This window comes from Anoplopoma fimbria, unplaced genomic scaffold (genome assembly GCF_027596085.1).
Source record: "Anoplopoma fimbria isolate UVic2021 breed Golden Eagle Sablefish unplaced genomic scaffold, Afim_UVic_2022 Un_contig_8518_pilon_pilon, whole genome shotgun sequence".
Taxonomy (NCBI): domain Eukaryota; kingdom Metazoa; phylum Chordata; class Actinopteri; order Perciformes; family Anoplopomatidae; genus Anoplopoma; species Anoplopoma fimbria.
In genome coordinates, this window is record NW_026553241.1 from 48,423 (window position 1) to 75,801 (window position 27,379).

The 27,379-nt window shown below is 42.2% G+C and overlaps 4 gene segments (V, D, J or C); all 4 read right to left on the reverse strand.

Annotated features, from left to right (window-relative positions):
• Positions 1 to 2,034: 2,034 nt before the first annotated feature.
• Positions 2,035 to 2,539, reverse strand: LOC129116402 (T cell receptor alpha variable 3-like). The segment is given in 2 exon segments: positions 2,035 to 2,402; positions 2,503 to 2,539. Coding segments are annotated over 2 exon segments (405 nt in total).
• A 5,579-nt stretch (positions 2,540 to 8,118) lies between these two features.
• LOC129116403 (T-cell receptor alpha chain V region CTL-F3-like) lies at positions 8,119 to 8,674 on the reverse strand. The segment is given in 2 exon segments: positions 8,119 to 8,501; positions 8,592 to 8,674. Coding segments are annotated over 2 exon segments (429 nt in total).
• Positions 8,675 to 10,884: 2,210 nt separating this feature from the next.
• Positions 10,885 to 11,561, reverse strand: LOC129116406 (T cell receptor alpha variable 4-like). The segment is given in 2 exon segments: positions 10,885 to 11,395; positions 11,501 to 11,561. Coding segments are annotated over 2 exon segments (375 nt in total).
• A 6,196-nt stretch (positions 11,562 to 17,757) lies between these two features.
• LOC129116404 (T cell receptor alpha variable 4-like) lies at positions 17,758 to 18,273 on the reverse strand. The segment is given in 2 exon segments: positions 17,758 to 18,131; positions 18,237 to 18,273. Coding segments are annotated over 2 exon segments (411 nt in total).
• Between the last annotated feature and the right edge of the window lie 9,106 nt (positions 18,274 to 27,379).

The following is a 27,379-nucleotide window of genomic DNA, read 5'->3' on the forward strand; positions in this document are numbered from 1 at the left end:
CATGACGATGGCTCCGCGCTCATCATGCTCGGCGACTTCAACATCCAGACTGATAAGTTAGAACCTCTGCTTTCCTTCCTCTCCTCCTTTGACCTCTATCGCTCCTATTCTCCTCCTACCCACAAAGCCGGCAACCAGCTGGATCTTATCTTCACTAGACACTGTTCTACTGCTAACCTCTCTGTCACTCCCCTCCAGCTCTCGGACCACTACTTCATGTCCTACTCCCTCTCCCTCTCCTCTCCCCCCTTACTTCCTCCACCTACCCACGTGATTTCTACCCGTAGTCACCTCCGCTCCCTCTCCCCCGCTGATCTTTCCTCTTCCGTTACTTCTGCCCTCCCTGACCCTGAATCCTTCTCTCTCCTATCCCCCGATACTGCTACTGATCTTCTCCTCTCCACCCTTTCCTCCTCTTTGGACAACCTCTGTCCCTTCACTTCCAGGCCTGCACGGCCAACTCCTCCTGCCCCATGGCTGTCGGACTCAGTGCGTACTGATAGACGGAGCCTAAGAGCGGCTGAGCGTAAATGGAGAACAGGCAAACTCCCGGAGGACCTTCTTAACTTCCAATCTCTCCTTTCCACTTTTTCCTCCTCTCTAGCTACTGCTAAAGCGGCTTTCTTCCGCTCTAAAATAACTAACCTCTGCTTCCAATCCTAAAAAACTCTTTGAAACTTTCTCTTCACTCCTCAAACCCCCACCCCCTCCTCCTACTTCCTCCCTTCTCCCTGATGATTTCGCCAACTTCTTTGACAAGAAGGTAAACGATATCAGATCCTCCTTCTCTCAGCCCCCCTCTCTACAACATCAGGAAGATTCTCCCCTTCCTCCCTGAGGAGACGGCGCAGGTGCTCATCCAGGCTCTGGTCATCTCCCGCCTGGATTACTGCAACTCACTACTTGCCGGAGCCCCGGCGTCGGCCATCAGACCTCTGGAGCTTGTCCAGAAAGCTGGAGCACGTCTGGTGTTCAATCGCCCCAAGTTCTCCGTTCTCTACACTGGCTCCCTGTAAGAGCTCGCATCTAGTTTAAGACTCTGGTGCTAGCCTACAGGGCAGTGAAAGGAACAGCTCCTTCCTATCTCCAGGCCTTGGTCAAGCCCTACACCCCCGCCCGACCACTTCGCTCTGCTGCCTCGGGGCGATTGGTTGCCCCGTCGCTCAGAGGTCCCTGCGGCCGATCCACCCGGTCACAGCTTCTTTCTGTCCTGGCCCCTCAGTGGTGGAATGAACTCCCCACTGACGTCAGGACAGCAGAGTCACTGCCCATCTTTAACCTCACCTCTTCAAGAAGTACTACCCTGAGCCTTCGAGGGTAGCACTTATTGCATTCCTATAGTTGCTGCACTTATTGAATTCGTATTCGTTTACTGCACTTATCCTATTCGTAGTAGTTTGTAGCACTTATTATATTCATATTAGTCTGTTGCAATCATTTTTTTCGTAGTAATTTGCTTCTGCACTATACTTTTCCTCTGGTTTATGCTTTAAGATGCTTGTTTAAGAAAGGAGATGCACTGATGACTTCTGGTGACGAGTAGTTCTCTTGAATACCTATGTTGAATACACTTCCTGTAAGTCGCTTTGGATAAAAGCGTCTGCTAAATGACTGTAATGTAATATAATGTAATGCTCAGTGTGAACGTAGTAAAAGATATGCGTTTTAAAATGTAAACGTAGTGGTGTGGATGTAGCCTCACCGTCCATCTATTCGCTGTTTGAACCATCATACAGGTGGTAATAAGGCAGTTATGATAATGAGTACCTCACATAAACAATTCATCTTATTAGTTAAATCTGAGCTCTATTAGTGTCAGAGTTTCTGCTGTTACATTCAACTATGATGAAGTATTGTTCATATAATTCATATCCCACAACATCTCATTATCATCAGTTACTGTTGAATAAAACAACTCTTCCACTCAGTCCGTGTTGTCTTCAGTTCCTCATTTTCTGTTGTTTTTATCTCCACTACAAAGAATCCAGACTGTATCATCACATACTACTGAAGTTAAACAGAGTGAGACTCCCTCTAGTGGATGTTGTGCAGTGTTGTGTTGTCTTTGCTCCAAAGGTTTTTGTACAGAGTTTTGGTGTTTCCTGTCACTGTGGGCCTCAGAGCACAGTAGTACACAGCAGAGTCTGACACTGCAGCAGAGGAGATGTTCATACTGATCAGGTTTTGATCCACTTCAATCTTCAGTCGAGTGTTTTTCTTATTTCCTACATCCCCTGAAGCAGAGTGTGAGATGATGAACTCTGGTTGTTTTCCTGGATATTGTCGATACCAGAAGAAATAATCAACAGTTGTTTTAGAGTAATTGTAGGACAGAGTCACAGTGCTGCCTTCTAAACTGTACTCTTCTTTCTTGACTGGACGGAGTTCTTCACAGGTGACACCTAAAGGAAGAAATAACTCTGTTAGAACATTTTACAAAACTCATTTTACATTCAGGAAATAATGGAATGAAACATTTCCTTAATGCAGAATCTAACAAACCTTTTAGAATAACTAGAAACATCAGTGATGACAGCATGTTCAATGAAGGTAATGTTGATGGTTTGTGTATTGAACTCTGTTGAATATAGAAGTTCCTCTCTCTTCTATAGTTCAGTAACATCTTAGCTCCTCCCTGAATCTCTCCGTCTCCTCTTAGATCTGTATCTTCACTTCCTCCTTGTTAACAGACTCGTAGCAGCATTTAGTATCAGCTGGAGGTGGGAGATTTTTATTTTTCTGGTGTTTACTTTATACAGGAGTTACGTAAAAGTAGCTGTGATGATGGATCCCCTTTTTCAGGATTTGATAACACCAAAAACACTTCATTTATACTCCTAAAGATGTCACAGTTGGTGTGTGGACTCAAGAGCAGTTCGACGAGGAGACAGATACAGTTCTGGAGCTTTATTTGAAGCTGAGAACACAGCAGACAGACAGGCAGGATATGACTCACAGTGGGAAACAGGCAAGGGATCAGGCAGACGGAAACCAGAGGAAGCGGAGGCTAATCTTGTGGTCGGGGACAGAAGGCTGAGTCGGTTAACCGGGGTAGAGGCAAGGTAGGAATACCGTGGTCTGGGACAGAAGGCTGAGTCGGTTAACCGGGGCAGAGGCTATGTAGGGAAGTCCAGACAGGCAGGGTCGGCAACGGGAAATCAGTCCACGGGAAATTGCTGGAAAGTGTAGCATGAAAACAATGAACGATCTGGCAGCGAGTGTGTGAATGAGTGGGGCATTTATACTGCAGGGTGGAGGTGCAGCGGAGTGAGCAGGTGAGAGGGATGGTGCTGATGAGGTGGGTGTGGCAGACAGGTGAACAGAGTGAGCCAATTAGGTGAGTGAGACAGAGTGACAGGGAGTATGGAGCTACTGACAGTATGGAGGAAGAACTGTGACAAAAGAAGAGACTTCTGATGATCATAAATGATCAATGATATCTCCAGACTACGAGCAGTAAGATTACATTACATTACATTACATTACAGTCATTTAGCAGACGCTTTTATCCAAAGCGACTTACAGGAAGTGTATTCAAGAGAACTACTAGTCACCAGAAGTCATAAGTGCATCTCCTTTCTTAAACAAGCATCTCAAAGCATAAGCCAGAGCAAAAGTATAGTGCAGAGGCAGATTACTATGAAAACAATAATTGCAACAGAGTAATCCGAATATAGTAAGTGCTACAAACTACTACGAATAGGATAAGTGCAGTAAACAAATACAAATTCAATAAGTGCAGCGAACTGATACGAATACAGTAAGTGCAGCAACTAATACGAGTGCAATAAGTGCTACGAGGAAGGCTCCGGGTAGTACTTCTTGAAGAGGTGAGTTTTCAGCCTGCGCCTAAAGATGGGCAGCGACTCTGCTGTCCTGACGTCAGTGGGGAGTTCATTCCACCACTGAGGGACCAGGACAGAAAAAAGCTGTGACCGGGTGGATCGGCCGCAGGGACCTCTGAGCGACGGGGCAACCAATCGCCCCGAGGCAGCAGAGCGAAGTGGTCGGGGCAGGGGTGTAGGGCTTGACCAAGGCCTGGAGATAGGAAGGAGCTGTTCCTTTCACTGCCCTGTAGGCTAGCACCAGAGTCTTAAACTGGATGCAAGCTCTTACAGGGAGCCAGTGTAGGGAACGGAGAAGGGAAGTTGTGTGAGAGAACTTGGGGCGATTGAACACCAGACGTGCTGCAGCTTTCTGGACAAGCTCCAGAGGTCTGATGGCCGACGCCGGGGCTCCAGCAAGTAGTGAGTTGCAGTAGTCCAGGCGGGAGATGACCAGAGCCTGGATGAGCACCTGCGCCGTCTCCTCAGTGAGGAAGGGGCGAATCCTCCTGATGTTGTAGAGGAGGAATCTGCAGGAGCGTGTGACCGATGCAATGTTTGCTGAGAACGACAGTTGGTCGTCCAGGGTCACACCCAGATTCCTCACAGTCCGAGTTGGCGTCACCACGGCATCATCAATGGTGATGGACAGGTCTCGGTGCGGGCAACCCTTCCCCGGGAGGAAGAGTAGCTCGGTTTTGTCCAGGTTCAGCTTCAGGTGGTGTGTCGCCATCCACTTCGAGATGTCAGCCAAGCACGCAGCAATGCGTGCCTCCACTTGGGTGTCACCGGGAGGAAATGACAAGACCAGCTGGGTGTCATCGGCATAACAATGGTAGGAGAAGTCATGGGAGCGAATAACAGAACCCAGAGATGTTGTGTAGAGCGAGAAAGAAGGGGGCCCAGAACTGAGCCTTGTGGAACCCCGTAGTCAGCGTGCGTGGTTCTGACACGGCCCCCTCCATGTCACCTGGTAGGATCGGCCTGTCAGGTAGGATGCAAGCAGGGAGAGTGCAGAGCCTGAGACGCCCATCCCCTCGAGGGTGGAGAGGAGGATCTGGTGGTTCACTGTGTCAAACGCCGCTGACAGGTCCAGGAGAATCAGGACAGAGGAGAGAGAGTTCGCTCTCGCAACGTGAAGTGACTCTGTCACCGCAAGGAGGGCCGTCTCTGACGAGTGACCCACCTTGAACCCGGACTGGTGGGGGTCCAAGAGGTTGTTCTGGTGGAGGTAGGAAGACAGTTGTTTAGAGACAGCGCGTTCAAGTGTTTTGGATAGAAAGGGTAGAAGAGAAACCAGTCTGAAGTTCTTGACATCAGCAATATTCCACATGAGAGTGAAGAGGAACGGTGCCAGTACAGTTCCTTGGGGTGCGCCAGTGTTGCTGATCACAGACTCAGAGACACAGCCATCCACCCTGACGTACTGTGGCCGGCCTGTGAGGTAGTCTGTGATCCAGGAAGTGGTGTCGGGGTGCAGGTTCATCTCCAGAAGCTTCTCTCTCAGTAGGGAGGGCTGGATGGTGTTGAAAGCACTGGAGAAGTCAAAGAACATGACTCTCACAGTGCTTCCCTGCTTCTCCAGGTGAGAGAGGGCCTTGTGTGTCAGGTAGATGATGGAGTCCTCCACCCCGATGTGTGGCAGATAGGCGAACTGTAGTGGGTCCAGGAAAGCTGTAAGCTGGGTCCTCAGGTGCCGCAGAACCAGTCTCTCCAGGGTCTTCATGACGTGTGATGTCAGGGCCACAGGTCTGTAGTCATTAAGACCGCTGGGACGACTCTTCTTCTGCACAGGGACAATGCAGGACGTCTTCCAGACTGTGGGCACCTTCTTCAACCTCAGGGAGAGAATGAAGAGGTGCTGGAGAGTATAATAAAGATAATAAGAAAATCAATCCAAACCCAAATTGTTCACCATGTGATTATAATTATATTCATTTATTGATCCCCATGGGGGAAATGTGGGTGTTGCAGCAGCTCAACTACAGAAACACATAATGAATACAACATATTATACAATAAAAAATAAAATAAAATAGAATAAAAATAAAAATAAAAATGTACAGTATATCCACATGGGGGGGCTGGTCAGCATGTTGACAGACTGTGGTCTCTGCTGTTGTTGTACAGTCTGATGGCAGTGGGCACAAATGAGCGTCTGAAGCTCCGTCCTGCTCTTTGGTAGAATCAGCCGATGGCTGAAAGAGCTGCCCAGCTGCCACAGTTCCTCATGGAGAGGGTGAGAGGGATTGTCCAGGATGGCTCCGAGTTTGGCCTTCATCCTCCTCTCACCCACTGACTCCAGACTGTCCAGCTCCAAACCACCACAGAGCTGGCTTTCCTCACCAGCTTGTTGAGCTATGTGTTTCAGATGTAATATATATTTACTCAAATGTATGTATTGTTTGCATTATTTAAATGGTTTTGCAATAAGGCAGTTATGATAATGAGTACCTCACAAAAACAAGTCATCTTATAAGTTAAATGTGAGCTCTATTAGTGCCAGAGTTTCTGCTGTTACATTCAACTATGATGAAGTATTGTTCATATAATTCATATCCCACAACATCTCATTATCACCAGTTACTGTTGAATAAAACAACTCTTCCACTCAGTCTGTGTTGTCTTCAGTTCCTCATTTTCTGTTGTTTTTATCTCCACTACAAAGAATCCAGACTGTATCATCACATACTACTGAAGTTAAACAGAGTGAGACTCCCTCTAGTGGATGTTGTGCAGTATTGTGTTGTCTTTGCTCCAAAGGTTTTTGTACAGAGTTTTGGTGTTTCCTGTCACTGTGGGCCTCAGAGCACAGTAGTACACAGCAGAGTCTGACACTGCAGCAGAGGAGATGTTCATACTGATCAGGTTGTTCTCCACATTTATCATCAGTCCAGAGATTTTCTGAATTCCTACATCCCCTGAAGCAGAGTGTGAGATGATGAACTCTGGTTGTTTTCCTGGATATTGTCGATACCAGAAGAAATAATCACCAGTTGTTTTAGAGTAATTGTAGGACAGAGTCACAGTGCTGCCTTCTAAACTGTACTCTTCTGTATTGACTGGACGGAGTTCTTCACAGCTGACACCTAAAGGAAGAGATAACTCTGTTATAACATTTTACAAAACTCATTTACTAACACATTCAGGAAATAATGGAATGAAACATTTCCTTCATGCAGAATCTAACAAACCTTTTAGAATAACTAGAAACATCAGTGATGACAGCATGTTGAATGAAGGTAATGTTGATGGTTTGTGTATTGAACTCTGTTGAATATAGAAGTTCCTCTCTCTTCTATAGTTCAGTAACATCTTAGCTCCTCCCTGAATCTCTCCGTCTCCTCTTAGATCTGTATTTTCACTTCCTCCTTGTTAACAGACTCGTAGCAGCATTTAGTATCAGCTGGAGGTGGGAGGTTTTTAATTTTCTGGTGTTTACTTTATACAGGAGTTACGTAAAAGTAGCTGTGATGATGGATCCCCTTTTTCAGGATTTGATAACACCAAAAACACTTAATTTATTCTCTTAAAGAAGAGACTTATGATGATCATAAATTATCAATGATATCTCCAGACTACGAGAAGTAGGCGTAACATCAACAGACACCTTAACAAGATCTAACTCCTTCTAGTAGACAGAATTAGAGGAGCTAGTTGAGATCTCTGCTCTATACTCTCCTAATCGTAGGAAGGTCTTTAACATCAGCACGTCATATGTTAAAAAAACAGCTGCATTAATTACTTTAATTTAATAGACTCTATGATCACATATTATCAGCAACACCATGGAAATTGATTTTGTGTTATTTTATCTAAATGAATATAAAAGGAGAGGACCTATGATTGAGCCCTGTGGAACACCAACAGAAAACAGAGAAACTTTGTGATTAAAGAATAAAAGAAAATCAATCCAAACCCAAATTGATCACCATGTGTTTCAGATGTTATATATATTTAATCAGATATATGTGCTGTTTGCATTATTTAAATGGTTTTGCAATAAGGCAGTTATGATAATGAGTACCTCACAAAAACAATTCATCTTATAAGTTAAATCTGAGCTCTATTAGTGTCAGAGTTTCTGCTGTTACATTCAACTATGATGAAGTATTGTTCATATAATTCATATCCCACAACATCTCATTATCATCAGTTACTGTTGAATGAAACAACTCTTCCACTCAGTCTGTGTTGTCTTCAGTTCCTCATTTTCTGTTGTTTTTATCACCACTACAAAGAATCCAGACTGTGTCATCACATACTACTGAAGTTAAACAGAGTGAGACTCCCTCTAGTGGATGTTGTGCAGTATTGTGTTGTCTTTGCTCCAAAGGTTTTTGTACAGAGTTTTGGTGTTTCCTGTCACTGTGGGCTGCAGAGCACAGTAGTACACAGCAGAGTCTGACAGATGAAGCTTCTGGATCTTCAGAGGAACTGATCTTGAGGTGGAATTCAGTGTGGATGAAAATCTCTCCTCGTCCTCTGTTTTCCCAGAGCCAATGTTAAAGCGGCTCAGGATGAATTTGGGACTGTTGTTTCCATCCTGTTTGTACCAGAAGAGATAAGGACTTGTTGAACTGGTGTCGTATTGACAGCCAAGTGTTACTGCCTCTCCTTCAGTAGCTGTCACATCTCCTTTTGGCTGCAGCACGTTGTCTTTTTGTGCTCTGCATTCTGTAAAACAGACACAAACAGTATCAGTGTGCCGTTAGAGAATCATGTCAGTGTTGGATTGATATCAAGGACACAGAGTTGTGTTCATACCAAGGCTCATAGCAGCCAGCAACACTGAGAAGAACAGAGGCGTCATATCTGCAGTGCTGAGTAACTGTGAGCTACAGCAGGTATAAAGAAGGCAGTGATCTCTCTGTTTAGTCTTCATCAACACTAAGTTGGTGGTTTAGAAGGAGGGACCTGATCACAGTGACAGGGCTCATCTACAGCCCTGAGTTATTCCCTACTGATGACTTTACACTAAACACATTGTGTTCCACTCTCCTTTTCTAGTATAATAAATGTATGTCATATTTCTTATCAGAAAGGTTGAAAGTAAACTCAGGCTACATCCACACTAATAAGTTCATGTTTAAAACCGGGGCTTTAAAACAAAAACGTTCTCCATCAACACGGCTTTTCAGCATCAAATTTTGAAATAATTTCTGTCCATTAAAGCACGTCTGAAAACGGATATCACATGACTATTCACGTACACTGGGCATACAGCTGATGGAAACAGGAAGTAGGTTAGTTGCTTGGTTACAGAAAATACGAAAGAATATTAAAGTACTCTTTATTGATAAAAGGTTGTTCTTGATACTTTAGATCGTCCTCTAAAATCTTCCTCTACATACTTAAACAGACAAAATGAGTGGAAAGTTTTCAAAGTCTTATTTTTCAAACTTAGTTACAAGGCTGCAGGTCTCTCTCTCACATTGTATTACCTTTAAAAATGAACACTTTCAAATTAAAGTTGACTAGATTATGGGTCAATGAATTTGGTCATCACACGTCTCTCAATCTTTTCCTCGGTTTCATTGTTGTCTGTTCTAACTCGTAGCTCTGCTGCTGGCTGGAGTCTCTGTTCCACTGGAGAGCTTTTATGCTTTTGTTTGTTTACAGTTTCTTTGTGAACCTCACGATAGATGTGCAGAACAAAATAAGCAATAATAAGAAAAGGTAAGTCCTCCGTTTAGTGTGCATCGCCCTCCTTAAAGCCTCAAACCGTGACTTCAAACGTCCACTTCTTAAGTCTGGTAACGCAGCTGGACATGCCGCCGCTAATCGCTCCAATAACTGCTGCTTCCTCCTCATGTTTGCAAAAGTAGAATCATAAAATGCTGAATTTAACTGCACAACAGCTGCTAGTAAAGACCACAAGGTCAGCAACGCCTCCAAAATGTTATCCATGTTGGATGAACCTGGTAGTCTATTGATAATCAAGTTAATGTTGTTTGTTTTCTTCTGGAAAAGCGTCATGTGATAGGGGTGTAACGAATCAGTGAAGGACATGTCGTGTCTGCTAAGACCCAACCAAGTAGCAAACGTCGATGTCTACGTCATCGTTTTAAAACTCATGCCGTTCCGCCTGTCCACACAACGAGTTAACCCCGGAGTTTTCCATCTCACCCGGCTTCAGTAGCGTTTCTAAACTCCTTTGTTCATGGTGCTCTAAAACTCCGGAGTAGTGTGGAGGCTCAGTGTGAACGTAGTAAAAGATATGCGTTTTAAAATGTAAACGTAGTGGTGTGGATGTAGCCTCAGCGTCCATCTATTCGCTGTTTGAACCATCATACAGGTGGTTTGTTGGATGTGGATCTGCTGCTCATGTGGATCCTCCCACAGTGTTTCATTAGCAGCTGTAACCACAGAGACTCTGATCAAACATGAATCCTCAGAATCCATCTGATATGAAGCTGTGGTTTGAATACCACTTCCCTCCTCTTTGAGGAGTAGTCAGATATGTGTGTTCAGGTTTTTGTACAGCCTCTTCCACACTTTGGATCACTGTGTTTCTAGAGCACAGTAGTAGAGAGCTGTGTCTGCCAGGGTCAGTGTCCTTATGGTCAGTTCAGCTGAGTTTCTCGTTGTTTGAGATTCATATCGTTTATCAGGAATATATTCGTCTGTGTTTTCTCTTGCTCCTTTCCAGAGAATAAACTGAGGTGCCTGAAGGTCAGAATGATGTCTGTACCAATAAAGATAAACATTGTCTTCTTCCGTTGTGTCATATTCACATGTGAGTGAGACAGATTCTCCTTCTCTTTTACTGACTTTATCTCCTACAGTAGAGATTCTGTCTCCAGCTATTAGTCCTGGAAAAAGTAGAGAAGAAGAAGATATCAGACTAACATGGTTCATGAGGCTGAGAGGAGAAGACAGAGAAAATGTCAAAACAGTGTTACTCTGTGATATTGAATGTCATCAACAATACAAATCTTTAGAAAATAATAAAACATGTTCTTTCTATCTTACCAGAGAACAGAGCAGCAAGAATAATCCACAGCCAATGTTCCATCTCTACAACAAGGTTTAGATCAACAGGAGAAACTAGCTGATGTTCAACATTCAGTCTGAGAATTGTTCTCTTCACAGCAGCACTTATCATTCTCTGAATGCTTGAACACAGTGCAGAAGTAGTGCACCGCCTACATGATAGTGTCGCCCTCTAGTGGAGGTAAAAAGTTCAGTACAACAGAGAGGAAAAAAGGCTTCCAGCAGCTTGTCAGTGTGTCAGCTTGTGTTTTTGTACAGAGACTGTGGGTTTGCTGTCACTGTGGGCCTCACAGCACAGTAGTACAGAGCAGAGTCTGTCACTGCAGCAGAGGAGATGTTCATACTGATCAGGTTGTTCTCCACTTTTATCATCAGTACAGAGATTGGATTCCTCATTATGTCTCCTGTTCCTAAATGGGAGATGATGAACTCTGGTGGTTTTCCTGGATATTGTCGATACCAGAAGAAATAATCACCAGTTGCTTGTTTGGAGTAATTGTAGGACAGAGTCACAGTGCTGCCTTCTAAACTGTACTCTTCTGTATCGACTGGACGGAGTTCTTCACAGCTGACACCTAAAGGAAGAGATAACTCTGTTATAACATTTTACAAAACTCATTTACTAACACATTCAAGAAATAATGGAATGAAACATTTCCTTCATGCAGAATCTAACAAACCTTTTAGAATAACTAGAAACATCAGTGATGACAGCATGTTGAATGAAGGTAATGTTGGTGGTTTGTGTATTGAACTCTGTTGAATATAGAAGTTCCTCCCTCTTCTATAGTTCAGTAACATCTTAGCTCCTCCCTGAATCTCTCCGTCTCCTCTTAGATCTGTATTTTCACTTCCTCCTTGTTAACAGACTCGTAGCAGCATTTAGTATCAGCTGGAGGTGGGAGGTTTTTCTCGTTCTAGTCTTAACTTTATAACAGGAGTTCCAGAAAGGTAGCTGTGATGATGAATCACCATTTCAGGGTTTGCCAACACAAGGAGAAAGACCTAATTTATCAGAATCTGTGAAGAGAACCAATTGATAGAGATAATTTATTTTAAAAAATTCCTTCAATAGTCAAGTTGAAATTCAGAAGGATCACTTAAACTAACCTTAAATAGTTTCAAACAACCAAAAATTCCTTGAACCATTTTGTTTCCAAAGAATATATTGAGTTACTCAGCTGACGTTCTAACCAGAGCAGCTCATGAGATCAATCAAATTGAAAGTGTCTGAAAAGAGTGTCTTTTCTGTATTTTCAGTATGTATGTTACATTGCTTACGTTCATATTATATTCAGTTCATATCTTTTTCTGAGCCTTACCATGATGTAAGTGGTTTTGTTACAAAAACCTCACTTACTATTATTTCACTGCTATGGCACGTTGTTAAGTGACATGCTGAAAGTCTTTTCACAACGTAAACCTACTTGAGTGTAAATTGCACATGAAAACCCTAAAAATCATTGAAATGACATGTAAATGTTGTGCTATTGATACACCTTCCTGTGTGATCGGGTAGATTTTCATTATTAATTTACATAATGTGATGATTTAGTGACGTACCTTCAGATACTATCTCCAGAATATGAGCAATAAGGTTAACCTCAACGGACAGTTACAGATTTCATTTCAACAGGTTTACAGAATTATAGGAGCATTATAATAACTCAGTTATTAAGAACATCTGAAACACCAATGCTTCTTATTTTGGTCCAAAGACAACATGCAAATACAAAATGAGAGGACCTATGACTGAACCCTGTGGGACACCACAAGAAGACTGTGGGCACCTTCTTCAACCTCAGGGAGAGCTTGAAGAGGTGCTGTCCAGCACACACTTTAAGCATCCTGGGGTTGATGTCATCAGGTCCACTGGCTTTGCTCCTATGAAGCCTGGAGAGCTGACGCTGTACCCGGATGGTGGTGAGGGTGGGGCTGGGTGGTGAGGGGGTTTGCAGGAAGCTGTGAGCTCCTGGCCGTGGGTGAACAGTTGTAGGGGGGGATGGGGGGAGTGATGGACTGTCCTGGTCCACTGATGTGGAAATGTTGGTCTGGAGGGGGCTAATGGGTGAGGGGGGGCATCCTCTGGGGTCAAAAGTCTGCTGAGAGAGGGGGAGTGGCAGAGGTGTAGATGGGGGGGGGGCAGAGATTCCAGCAGAGGTGTGAATGGGGGCAGAGGTGTTAGGTGGAGACCTAGCCTCACTATCTGAGCAGGGTAAGGGTTATGCGAATGCTAGGTCACCCTGTACTCCAGACTCCCATTCCACACCTCTTTAGTGTTATTCTCTCCCATCTTAGCCTCAATCTTCTCCCTGTAGCTGTTCTTAGCCTCTCTCAGCTTCCTCTTAATAATAATAATAATAATAACTTTATTTATATAGCACCTTTTAAAAACAAGGTTTACAAAGTGCTTCGACAGACAAGCCAGCAAAACAGTGCATAAGAAACAAAATGAAATAACAAGTGACAATAAATAAAATAAATAAAATAAAATAATGAAATAAATAAAATCAAGTGATATTGGTAAAATATAGTAAACAAATATAAGATAAAATACCAATACCAAATGAAAATGAAAATTAAACAATAAAACGACGACATCACATAAAAGCCAATCTGTAAAAATGTGTTTTAAGAAGTGATTTAAAAGAGATTACTGATTCTGAAGCCTTATCTCCTCCGGCAGGTCGTTCCAAAGCCGAGGGGTCCTTATGGCAAAAGCACGGTCGCCTTTGGTTTTCAGTCTTGACTTTGGAGCAGCCAGAAGGGCCCCACCTGAGGATCTAAGGCTGCAAGCTGGCTCATACGGGATCAACATTTCTCCTATGTATGTCGGGGCCAGACCCAGACGTGCTTTAAAAGTGATCAGCAAAATCTTAAAATCAATTCTAAAACGAACAGGGAGCCAGTGAAGAGAAGCCAGGATCGGGGTGATGGGATGTCGTCTGTTACAACCAGTAAGAAGCCTCGCTGCGGAGTTCTGAACCAGTTGGAGGCCAGAGAGTGACTTGTGGTTGATGCCAGAGAGGAGGGAGTTACAGTAGTCCAGTCTTGAAAACACAAATGCATGTATGATTTTTTCCAGGTCTGGGGGAGTGAGGATAGGTTTTATTTTGGAGATGGTTCTGATTTGGAGGAAACAGGACTGGACTACTTTTGTGATGTGGGGTCTGAAAGTGAAGTCGGAATCAAATATTTACAATAGGAGTGATGGGGTTTGGGGGACTAAATAAAATGATCTCAGATTTCTAATTATTTAGTTGAAGAAAGTTATGAGCCATCCAACAGTCTAAAATAGCAGCTCGGCTTCTTGGGTCATCGGGTTTCAGTGGAAGGTATATCTGTGTGTTGTCTGCGTAGCAATGAAAGAGACATTATGACGTTTGATGATTTGACCTAGGGGGAGCATGTATATGGACCTTGCGGTACACCACAGGTAATGTTAGAAGTAGAAGATGAGTCATTACCTATGGTGACCGAGTGGGTTCTGTCAGTGAGGTAAGAATAAAACCAACTAAGTGCAGAGTCCTTGATGCCAACCCAGTTCTGAAGACGGTTGATTAAAATGGCATGGTCTACCGTGTCAAAGGCTGCACTTAGGTCCAAAAGGATTAAAATCGAGCTCTCCCCTGTCAGCTGCTAAAAGGAGGTCATTGGACACCTTGAGGAGGGCCGTTTCTGTTCTGTGTAAAGCTCTAAAACCTGACTGAAACTTCTCAAACACATCATTAAGACACATAAAAGCTAGAAGTTGGGTTGAAACAGCTGTCAGTAACTGTTAGAGGATGTAGTAAAACCACATTAAATAAAACCGCTTTGTGATCAGACACACAGATACCCTTTGTCTCAAAGCTGTCAGGGCAGACCACACTATAAGTGAGCAGGTCTAGGGTGTGACCCTTTGAGGGTGTAGGCTCCTGTATACCCTGTGTGAGATTAAAAGATTCCAGGGTATCCATAAAATCTGTGACAAAGGTCTGTGAAGGGCAGCAGACATGTATGTTAAAATCAAGAATTTTGTCGTACTTTGATGTCACATGGGAAAGTAACTCTTGGATAAAAACACTGTTCGGCCTGGGTGGTCTGTAGATTATTACAATGATCACTGGATCCTTAGAGTTCACTATAAAACCAAGATGTTCAAATGAAGTGAAAGAGCTATGTAGAATGGTATTGCATTTAAAATTGTTTCTGTAGATAACAGCAACCCCCCTCCCTTGCCTGACAGCCGGGGTTGATGGAGATGTGTAAAATCTGGGGGGGTTGCTTCAATCAGAGAACTACAGTCTCCCTGCGACAACCAGGTCTCTGTGATGATAAAAAAGTCTCAATTATTGAAATTAATAAAATCCAGAGCTAAGAACGACTTATTATTTAGGGATCTGATATTTAAAAGACCAACATTGACAGGCTTGTGATCATGAGCATGAGGTAGCAAAGGTTGCAGGGGTTGAATGATGTTCTTGTAGTTAGCACCTGAGGGTTGGAGATGATGGTGGTAATGAGAGTCTCCATCCTGTTGGCAGTAGCTGCGATGAGGACCTGTTAGGGGAGCTCTTATGTGATTCCGGGTGCTGCGGTTGTGACGAAGAGGAAGAGGAAGACGGGGGATCCGTTTGCCGGATGTCGGTGTGGAATGTTAGCAGTCACGACTGCTGCACCGTATGCTGCAGATTGGCCGAAAGCATGTGTCTGCCCCTCTTGTTGGGATGGATCCTATCTCTTTTAAAAATAGAGGCATGATCCCAGAACAGGCTCCTTCTGAACAGCCCGAAGTCCCCCTCTGTCCTTAGCCATGAAGGCCCTCTTCTTCCTGTTGAGAAGGCCCTTCAACTCTTTGCTGATCCACGGCTTGTTGTTGTGGTAGCAGCGGACCTTCTTTGTTGGCACAATGGTGTCCTCACAGAAGTGGATGTAGTCTGTGATGCAACGAGAGAGGCCCTCGATGTCCTCCCCGTAGTCCTCCTGGAACAGTTCCCAGTTTGTGACCTGAAAACACTCCTGGAGGGTCTCCTCAGCGTCCTCCGACCAAACCTTCACAGTCCTTGTGCTGGCCGCCTGTTGCATAGCCAGTGGCTTGTAGGTGGCCACAAGTTGTATTAGGTTATGGTCAGATTCACCAAGGGGGGGGGAGGGCAGAGGAGCTGTAGGCCCCCTTTACATTCACGTAAAGGAGGTCCAGGATCTTGTTCTCTCTCGTTGCACAGTTGACATACTGTTTGAAGTTGGTCAGGACAGGAGAGAGGGAGACGTGGTTAAAGTCCCCGCTGATCATTATGAGTGAGTTGGGATGTTTAGTCTGAAGCCCCGCTGTGACAGAGTGGATGACGTCACTCGCTGCAGCTGATGGTGGGATGTAACCAACAACAGCAACGGCGTGAGAGTACTCCCGGTAGATAGTAGGATCCAAACCCACCGCCAGGAGCTCAATGTCGGGAGTGCAGATACACTCCTTCACAGTGACATGGCCGGGATTACACCATTTAGAGTTAACAAAGACAGCAAGACCTCCTCCTCTCTTCTTACCGCTCTGTTTTGAAGAGAAAGGAATAAAACAAACAACAAAAAAACCCGCTACAACTGAAGCAGGAACATACAATTACCGGAAAAAAAGAAGACAACAATGAATAAAAGTAGAAGAAAAGTGTTAAAGGAGCAAAGTTGTGAGAGAGCTGCTGCAACAGGCTGCCGACCTCTCCGGCGCCCGGATGTAGTAAGTAAAGTGAGTAAAATGAATCCAAGCCTGAGTCTGTGATGACAACCAGTTTATAGTGATATCTGAATAAAGTGTGATCTTTAAATAGTGGAGTTGAAATTGAGAAGGATCACTTCAACTTAAACGTAAATCGTATGAAACAACCTGAAATCCCCAAACCATTTTGTTTCCAAAGAAAATACAGACTTACTCAGCTGACGTTCTATTCAGAGCAGCTCATGAGAGGAATCAGAACTTTTATTTTTTCATTTTTTGAATTATGAAGTTGAAAGTTTGTGTCTTTTTGTGTCCTTCTTTAACAGTTTAGTTCTTACCTCAACTCATAGCTCAACAAAAGGGAACATATCGACCTTGTAATCATCTATAAGAGACAGAATTTCAGAGTTGGTAAATAGCATCTATGAATCATGTTATACTGTAATTGTTGGTAATTTTAACTGTATGAAGTTAAAGAAATATATTGCACATACTGTTCTGTCAATGTTAATTAATCAACATTCTAAAAAGACACTTTACTGATATACCAGTGCAATTCATGTTTGTTTTTTAAACATGAAACAAAAGGCCAGATTCATGAATTGAACTCAAAATGTGGACCAGGGGATTAGATACCAAGGTAATCCAAAGGTGTGTATGGCACAGTGAAATAGTTAATAGAACTGAAAAGACAAAGCAGATAAATAACATTTATATATGGTTTTTTTAAGTCATCAGAAGATTGTGCTCTATTATATCTGAAAGTTATAGTCCTCCGTCTATCGTTCATGTTTTAGGCAGAGTCACATGGAACATAGAGAAGTATTTATTTAAGGCTAGTTTTATTTTGACACTAGTTACTGTATGGTCCTCGGCCGTGGCATGAGCCAGTCCGTCCCTCGTAGCTACAAGCAGCACAGAAAACTGTGTTAAAATCACTGCTAAAGATTTACCCCTTGGACGCTCACATGAGGTGCCCCTCCATCTCAGAGTTACGGGCTGAATTCTAGTACATCCCTAACTTAAGGTCTTCTCCAGATATTTTATGTGGAAGATTTGAAATGAACACTTCATAGGTTTTATAGCTATAACTTTATAGCGGAAGTTTCCCTGGTGAAATGTAATTTTGAGAGAATAAGCTGGTAGTGGTTTAATTTCTAGAACTTAAAATCACAATCCTGTCAGTAAAGACATTCCAGACTGCATCATCACATACTACTGAAGTTAAACAGAGTGAGACTCCCTCTAGTGGATGTTGTGCAGTATTGTGTTGTCTTTGCTCCAAAGGTTTTTGTACAGAGTTTTGGTGTTTCCTGTCACTGTGGGCCTCACAGCACAGTAGTACACAGCAGAGTCTGACACTGCAGCAGAGGAGATGTTCATACTGATCAGGTTGTTCTCCACTTTAATCTTCAGTTTAGGGATTGGATTATTCAATATTCCTCCTGTTCCTGAATGGGAGATGATGAACTCTGGTGGTTTTCCTGGATATTGTCGATACCAGAAGAAACGATCACTACCAGTTGCTTGTTTGGAGTAATTGTAGGACAGAGTCACAGTGCTGCCTTCTAAACTGTACTCTTCTGTATTGACTGGACGGAGTTCTTCACAGCTGACACCTAAAGGAAGAGATAACTCTGTTATAACATTTTACAAAACTCATTTACTAACACATTCAGGAAATAATGGAATGAAACATTTCCTTCATGCAGAATCTAACAAACCTTTTAGAATAACTAGAAACATCAGTGATGACAGCATGTTGAATGAAGGTAATGTTGATGGTTTGTGTATTGAACTCTGTTGAATATAGAAGTTCCTCTCTCTTCTATAGTTCAGTAACATCTTAGCTCCTCCCTGAATCTCTCCGTCTCCTCTTAGATCTGTATTTTCACTTCCTCCTTGTTAACAGACTCGTAGCAGCATTTAGTATCAGCTGGTGGTGGGAGGTTTTTATTTTTCTGGTGTTTACTTTATAGAGGAGTTACGTAAAAGTAGCTGTGATGATGGATCCCGTTTTTCAGGATTTGATAAAACCAAAAACACTTCATTTATACCCCTAAAGATGTTACGGTTGGTGTGTGGACCCAAGAGCAGTTCGACGAGGAGACAGATAAAGTTCTGGAGCTTTATTTGAAGCTAAGAACACAGCAGACAGACAGGCAGGATATGACTCACAGTGGGAAACAGGCAAGGGATCAGGCAGACGGAAACCAGAGGAAGCGGAGGCTAATCTCGTGGTCTGGGACAGAAGGCTGAGTCGGTTAACCGGGACAGAGGCTATGTAGGGAAGTCCAGACAGGCAGGGTCGGCAACGGGAAATCAGTCCACGGGAAATTGCTGGAAAGTGTAGCATGAAAACAACGAACGATCTGGCAGCGAGTGTGTGAATGAGTGGGGCATTTATACTGCAGGGTGTAGGTGCAGCGGAGTGAGCAGGTGAGAGGGATGGTGCTGATGAGGTGGGTGTGGCAGACAGGTGAACAGAGTGAGCCAATTAGGTGAGTGAGACAGAGTGACAGGGAGTATGGAGCTACTGACAGTATGGAGGAAGAACTGTGACAAAAGAAGAGACTTCTGATGATCATAAATTATCAATGATATCTCCAGACTACGAGCAGTAAGATTAACATCAACAGACACCTTAACAAGATCTAACTCCTTCTAGTAGACAGAATTATAGGAGCAAGTTGAGATCTCTGCTCTATACTCTCCTAATCGTAGGAAGGTCTTTAACATCAGCACTTTATATGTTAAAAAAACAGCTGCATTAATTACTTTAATTTAATAGACTCTATGATCACATATTATCAGCAACACAATGGAAACTGATTTTGTATTATTTTATCTAAAGAAAACATACAAGTATAAAACGAGAGGACCTATGATTGAGCCCTGTGGAACACCACAAGAAAACACAGCCTGACAGAACAACAGAGAAACTTCTTTATTAAAGATAAGAAGAAAATCAGACAAAGTAACACTGGATAATAAATAAAAGATATTATACAATAAAATAAAATAAAAATAAAATAGAACCAAATATAAGACAGCAATGTGTGCAGTGTGCAATATTCCACATGAGAGTGAAGAGGAACGGTGCCAGTACAGTTCCTTGGGGTGCGCCGGTGTTGCTGATCACAGACTCAGAGACACAGCCATCCACCCTGACGTACTGTGGCCGGCCTGTGAGGTAGTCTGTGATCCAGGAAGTGGTGTCGGGGTGCAGGTTCATCTCCAGAAGCTTCTCTCTCAGTAGGGAGGGCTGGATGGTGTTGAAAGCACTGGAGAAGTCAAAGAACATGACTCTCACAGTGCTTCCCTGCTTCTCCAGGTGAGAGAGGGCCTTGTGTGTCAGGTAGATGATGGAGTCCTCCACCCCGATGTGTGGCAGATAGGCGAACTGTAGTGGGTCCAGGAAAGCTGTAAGCTGGGTCCTCAGGTGCCGCAGAACCAGTCTCTCCAGGGTCTTCATGACGTGTGATGTCAGGGCCACAGGTCTGTAGTCATTAAGACCGCTGGGACGACTCTTCTTCTGCACAGGGACAATGCAGGACGTCTTCCAGACTGTGGGCACCTTCTTCAACCTCAGGGAGAGATTGAAGAGGTGCTGGAGAGTATAATAAAGATAATAAGAAAATCAATCCAAACCCAAATTGTTCACCATGTGATTATAATTATATTCATTTATTGATCCCCATGGGGGAAATGTGGGTGTTGCAGCAGCTCAACTACAGAAACACATAATGAATACAACATATTATACAATAAAAAATAAAATAAAATAGAATAAAAATAAAAATAAAAATGTACAGTATATCCACATGGGGGGGCTGGTCAGCATGTTGACAGACTGTGGTCTCTGCTGTTGTTGTACAGTCTGATGGCAGTGGGCACAAATGAGCGTCTGAAGCTACAGGGAGAAAAAAGGAAGAAACCTCTGGGAGAACGACAGAGGAGGGATCCTTCTCCAGGATGGACAGAATGCAATAGATGTCATGTGTACAGAATGAGCAGCATAACAGTTCTTAGATACAACACATTCAATGTATATGACATAAATGATTCATATAATAAGACTACATATAATAACAGCAGCAATTATTACAGTAGAATTATAGCCATGAAAATAGGGATAGTAATGTGACTAATAATAATAATGGAAGTAGCAGTGGGTGTCAGTCGGCTCACAGCAGGAGGCACGACTACGGTCCAGGTACCACAACGATTCATGGAAACCTGCAGAGCGAGAAAGCAAAAGGGCTTCAGGGTGGAAGTAAAGCTAAAATGCTTAATGGTACAGGTAATAGTAAATGTGACTAGTAATAATAATAATGGTGACTAGTAATGATAGTGGTAGTAGTGCGAAGCGAGAAAGCACAAAGACTCCAGGGTAGAAGCAAGTCAATAAGCAGGGCAATAATAATAGTAATGTGACTCAGTCGGTGGGTGCACAGGGATGACAGTCCAAATATAACCCCGACTCCTGGGAACCTGCGAGGCGAGAAAGCACAAGAACTCCGGGGAAGAAGCAAAATCCGTAATGTGCATAAATAGGAGATTAATACATAAAGAAGGAGGGAGAGAAGAGGAGAGGAGCTCAGCCTATCCTAGGTAGTCCCCGGCTGTCTAGGCATATAGCAGCATATCTAGGGGCTGGACCAAGGAGAACCTGAACCAGCCCTAACTATAAGCGCTATCAAAAAGGAAGGTCTTAAGCCTGCTCTTGAAAGTGGTGAGTGTGTCTGCCCCCGGACTGAAACTGGAACCTGGTTCCACAGAAGAGGAGCCTGATAACTGAAGGCTCTGGCTCCCATCCTACTTTTATATACTCTAGGAACCACAAGTAACCCTGCATTGATTGAGCGCAGCTCTCTAGTTGGGTAATATGGAACTATAAGTTCCTTAAGATAAGACGGTGCCTGGCCAGTTAGAGCTTTGTAGGTAAGTAAAAGAATTTTAAATTCTATTCTTGATTTAACAGGGAGCCAGTGCAGAGAAGCTAATACTGGAGTAATATGATCTCTTTTCTTAGTTTTTGTTAGAACACGTGCTGCAGCATTCTGGATCAACTGTAAAGATCTAAGAGACCTATTAGAGCAGCCTGATAATAAGGAGTTACAGTAATCTAGTCTAGAGGTAACAAATGCATGAACTAGTTTTTCTGCATCACTTTGAGACAGGATTTGCCTGATTTTCGCAATGTTACGTAAATGAAAAAAGGCTGTCCTTGAGATCTGTTTTATATAAGAGTTAAAAGACAGATCCTGGTCAAAGATAACTCCAAGGTTCTTAACGGTAGTGCTGGATGCTAGAGCAATGCCATCTAGAGAAACTATATCGTTAGATAATTGAATTCGAAGGTGATCTGGACCTAGTAGGATAACTTCTGTTTTTTCAGAGTTTAACATTAAAAAGTTACAGGTCATCCAGGTTTTTATGTCCGTAAGACATGCTTGAAGTCTAGAGAACTGGTTAGTTTCGTCTGGCTTAATTGATAGATACAACTGGGTATCATCTGCATAACAATGAAAGTTTACTGAGTGTTTTCTGATAATATTCCCCAAGGGAAGCATATATAAAGTAAATAAAATAGGTCCAAGAACAGACCCCTGTGGAACTCCGTGACTAACCCTGGTTTTCATCGAGCTTTCATTGTTTACATATACAAACTGAGATCGGTCTGATAAATACGACTTAAACCAGCTAAGTGCGGTTCCTTTAATGCCTATTAGATGCTCCAATCTCTGTAATAGGATTTGGTGATCAATGGTATCAAATGCAGCACTAAGGTCTAACAGTACAAGTACAGAGACAAGTCCTTTGTCTGAAGCTATTAGAAGGTCATTGGTAATTTTCACCAGTGCCGTCTCTGTGCTATGATTCACTCTAAATCCTGACTGAAAATCCTCAAATAAACTATTGTTATGCATAAAGTCACAGAGCTGATTTGCTACTGCTTTCTCAAGGATCTTAGAGAGGAACGGAAGGTTGATATAGGTCTATAGTTAGCCAACACCTCTGGATCTAGAGTAGGTTTCTTAAGAAGAGGTTTAATTACAGCTAGTTTGAAGGCCTGTGGTACATGGCCCGTCAGTAAAGACAGATTGATAATTTCTAATAAGGAGTTGCTAATTAAAGGTAAAACTTCCTTAAGCAGCCTAGTCGGAATCGGGTCTAAGAGACAGGTGGAAGGTTTAGACTTAGAAATAGTTAAAGTCAATTGTTGAAGGTCGATGGGAGAAAAGCCATCTAAATATATTTCAGGTTCTACAGCTGTGGATCGATCGGTACTGGTTGAGGGCAGTAGATTATACATTTTTCTCTAATAGTTAGAATCTTATCATTAAAGAAGTTCATGAAGTCACTACTACTGAGGTTTATAGGAATACACGGCTCAACAGAGCTGTGACTCTCTGTCAGCCTGGCTACAGTGCTGAAGAGAACCCTAGGGTTGTTCTTATTTAAATCTATTAATGCTGAGTAATAGGCAGCTCTAGCATTACGGAGGGCCTTCTTATATATTTTAAGACTGTCTCGCCAGACTAACCGCGCTTCATCCACATTGGTGGAACGCCATATCCTTTCAAGTTTTCGCGATATTTGCTTTAAATCGCGGGTTTGAGGATTATACCATGGAGCAAACCTCCTTTCTTTTATTAGCTTCTTTTTTAGAGGAGCTATAGAGTCTAGTGTCATTCAGTGAGCATGCAGCACTATCAACAAGATGGTCAATCTGAGACGGACTAAAGCTAGCGTAGGAGTCCTCTGTTATATTGAGCAATGGTACTGAATAAAACCCTGAAGAAATCGCTTCTTTAAATTTAGCTACAGCATTATCAGATAGACATCTAGTGTAGAAACTCTTGCCTAATGGCGTACACTCTGGTAGAACAAATTCAAAGGTTATTAGAAAATGGTCCGATAAAAGAGAGTTCTGTTGAGAGACAATTACATTTTCTACTTCAATACCATAAACCAGAACAAGGTCGAGGGTATGGTTAAAAGAGTGAGTCGGTTTATGTACACACTGACAGAAGCCAATAGAATCTAGTAATGAACCAAACGCAGTACTAAGGCTATCATTATACACATCCACATGAATATTAAAATCCCCTACAATAATAACTTTATCTGTCTTAAGGACTAAACTAGATAAAAACTCTGAGAATTCAGATAGGAATTCAGAATACGCACCTGGTGCACGATACACTATAACAAATAAAATTGACTTTAATGCTTTCCCGCTCGGGTTTGAAAGACTAAGAACAAGGCTTTCAAATGAGTTGTAATTTAATTTAGGTTTAGGGTTTATTAATAGGCTTGAGTCAAAGATGGCTGCTACTCCACCTCCTCGGCCTGTGCCTCCAGGAATATGAGTATTAATATAACTTGGAGGAGTTGATTCATTAAGGCTAACGTACTCTTCATGACACAGCCAGGTTTCAGTAAGACAAAATAAATCAATATGATTATCTGATATTAAATCATTAATATTTAAGAGTCCACATTTAACTGTCCTGTTTTGATGCACTGTTGCATCAGTTGCCTTAACTTTTATTAAGTTATTTTGTATAACTCCTCTTCTGTTGACTTTAAATAATTGAAGTGGCCGTGGGGCAGACACAGTCTCTATAGGGTTTTGGGTGGGTAACTGGGTGGGTAACTGGGTGGGTAACTGCTCCAAAGGAAGCGCAGAGAGGTGTGAAAGACTGCGACTCTGCTTCATCCTCCTCTCACCCACTGACTCCAGACTGTCCAGCTCCAGACCACCACAGAGCTGGCTTTCCTCATCAGCTTGTTGAGCTATGTGTTTCAGATGTAATATATATTTACTCAAATGTATGTATTGTTTGCATTATTTAAATGGTTTTGCAATAAGGCAGTTATGATAATGAGTACCTCACAAAAACAAGTCATCTTATAAGTTAAATGTGAGCTCTATTAGTGCCAGAGTTTCTGCTGTTACATTCAACTATGATGAAGTATTGTTCATATAATTCATATCCCACAACATCTCATTATCATCAGTTACTGTTGAATAAAACAACTCTTCCACTCAGTCTGTGTTGTCTTCAGTTCCTCATTTTCTGTTGTTTTTATCACCACTACAAAGAATCCAGACTGTGTCATCACATACTACTGAAGTTAAACAGAGTGAGACTCCCTCTAGTGGATGTTGTGCAGTATTGTGTTGTCTTTGCTCCAAAGGTTTTTGTACAGAGTTTTGGTGTTTCCTGTCACTGTGGGCCTCAGAGCACAGTAGTACACAGCAGAGTCTGACACTGCAGCAGAGGAGATGTTCATACTGATCAGGTTGTTCTCCACATTTATCATCAGTCCAGAGATTTTCTGAATTCCTACATCCCCTGAAGCAGAGTGTGAGATGATGAACTCTGGTTGTTTTCCTGGATATTGTCGATACCAGAAGAAATAATCACCAGTTGTTTTAGAGTAATTGTAGGACAGAGTCACAGTGCTGCCTTCTAAACTGTACTCTTCTTTCTTGACTGGATGGAGTTCTTCACAGCTGACACCTAAAGGAAGAGATAACTCTGTTATAACATTTTACAAAACTCATTTACTAACACATTCAGGAAATAATGGAATGAAACATTTCCTTCATGCAGAATCTAACAAACCTTTTAGAATAACTAGAAACATCAGTGATGACAGCATGTTGAATGAAGGTAATGTTGATGGTTTGTGTATTGAACTCTGTTGAATATAGAAGTTCCTCTCTCTTCTATAGTTCAGTAACATCTTAGCTCCTCCCTGAATATTGTACAACTCCAATCCTTCACATATAACAAACCACCCCACTGCCAAGCAGAACAACTTTTCAAAAAATAACCTGAGAGCCAAGCGCCCAAACCAACAAAGAAGAAGCAGATGAGAGAGACACAACACTGAGAACCTCTCTTTGCAAAATATTTCATATCCTGTTCATGTAACAACTTTTTGGACAAGACTTTGAACTTTCACGATGGACTTAAACCTTAAAAACCTGTTAGGAAATGGAAACAGCTCTTACAAACTCTGCCAATCTGTCATTGAAAACTAAACCTGGATGCACTGTATTCTAATGTAATGCGGTATTCATGATTTTTATTCATGCTATTGATACTCTTGATTCTGTCTTTTAATTCCAATTAATCAAATAACTAAAAGAGCTGTATTGAAGTAGCTTTTATAACAAACCAGCAGTCAGAAATGCTGGATTTTATTGCGCTCTTTAATCACATATTATCAGCAACATAATGGAAACTGATGTTGTTTTTAATCATAATTTGCTCAAAAGACAAAATGTAAAAATAAAATGAGGGGACCTATGATTGAACCCTGTGGAACACCACAAGAACTCACAGCTTGACAGAGCAACATTAAAACTTATTTTATAAAGAAAATAACAATTTCAATCAAAACCTGAGACTGTGATGAAAACTACTTATGAAGATACTTCATTGAAATTGTCTGATTTAAACCCTAAAAAACCCCTTTAACAGGGAGAAAAAAGGAAGAAACCTCTGGGAGAACGACAGAGGAGGGATCCTTCTCCAGGATGGACAGAATGCAATAGATGTCATGTGTACAGAATGAACAGCATAACAGAGATACAACACATTCAATGTATATGACATAAATGATTCATATAATAAGTGTACTTATAATAACAGCAGCAATTATTACAGTAGAATTATAGTCATGAAAATAGGGATAGTAATGTGATTAATAATAATAATGGAAGTAGCAGTGGGTGTCAGTCGGCTCACAGCAGGAGGCACGACTACGGTCCAGGTACCACAACGATTCATGGAAACCTGCAGAACGAGAAAGCAAAAGGGCTTCAGGGTGGAAGTAAAGCTAAAATGCTTAATGGTACAGGTAATAGTAATAGTAATGTGACTAGTAATAATAATGGTGGTAGCAGTCGGTGTCAGCAGGGCCGTAGCAGGATGCACATCCACGGTCCAGGTACAGCCACGATTTATAGAAGCCTGCGAAGCGAGAAAGCACAAAGACTCCAGGGTAGAAGCAAGTCAATAAGCGTAATAGTACAGGCAATAATAATGGTAATGTGACTAATAATGATAGTGGTAGTAGTAGTGGGTGTCAGCAGGGCCTCAGCAGGTGGCACGATGACAGTCCAAATATAACCCCGATTCCTGGGAACCTGCAAGGCGGACATCTCATTCCACTGTTACGCAGACGACATACAAATGTATCTGCATATGAAACACGAAGATTCAAACTCTGTAAAAACATTGTTGAATTGATTTAAGACATCAAAGCTTGGATGGAATTACATGTTCTAAACTTTAATGAAGGTTAAACTGAAGTTCTGATATTTGAACCAAGTGCCTGTGATGCCCCTCATATTGACCTGTGTTCCCTGGAACCATGAGTAAAATCTACTGTTAAAAATCTGTGTTTGATAATAGACAGTGATTTTAAATTGGTATAAATGCAGTGATAGAATCCAGCTTTTTCTAGCCAAGGCTGTTATATGAGGTCAAGTCTTTTTTATCATTTAGAGATTTTGAAACAGTTATACATGCATTGATCTCGACCCCACTTGACTGTTGCACTTAAAACACTTTTTGTTCTCTGGCTTTTAGCTGAGTCTGCGAGTTGTATTTCTATATTATTGTCTATGGTCTTTAAAACTGGTCTTTTGTCTTTTTACTGTGCTTTATGGTTTTTGCTATGTTTTGATTTGACAGCACTACGGACAACGGTTGTTGTTTTTAAATGTGCTTCATGTATACATTTAGTTTGTATTGGTTTGGAATCATGCGCTTACAATTAGACCTATATGAGTATGAAAGGGTCATCCATAGACTCATTGTGAAAGATTGTTCTGTAA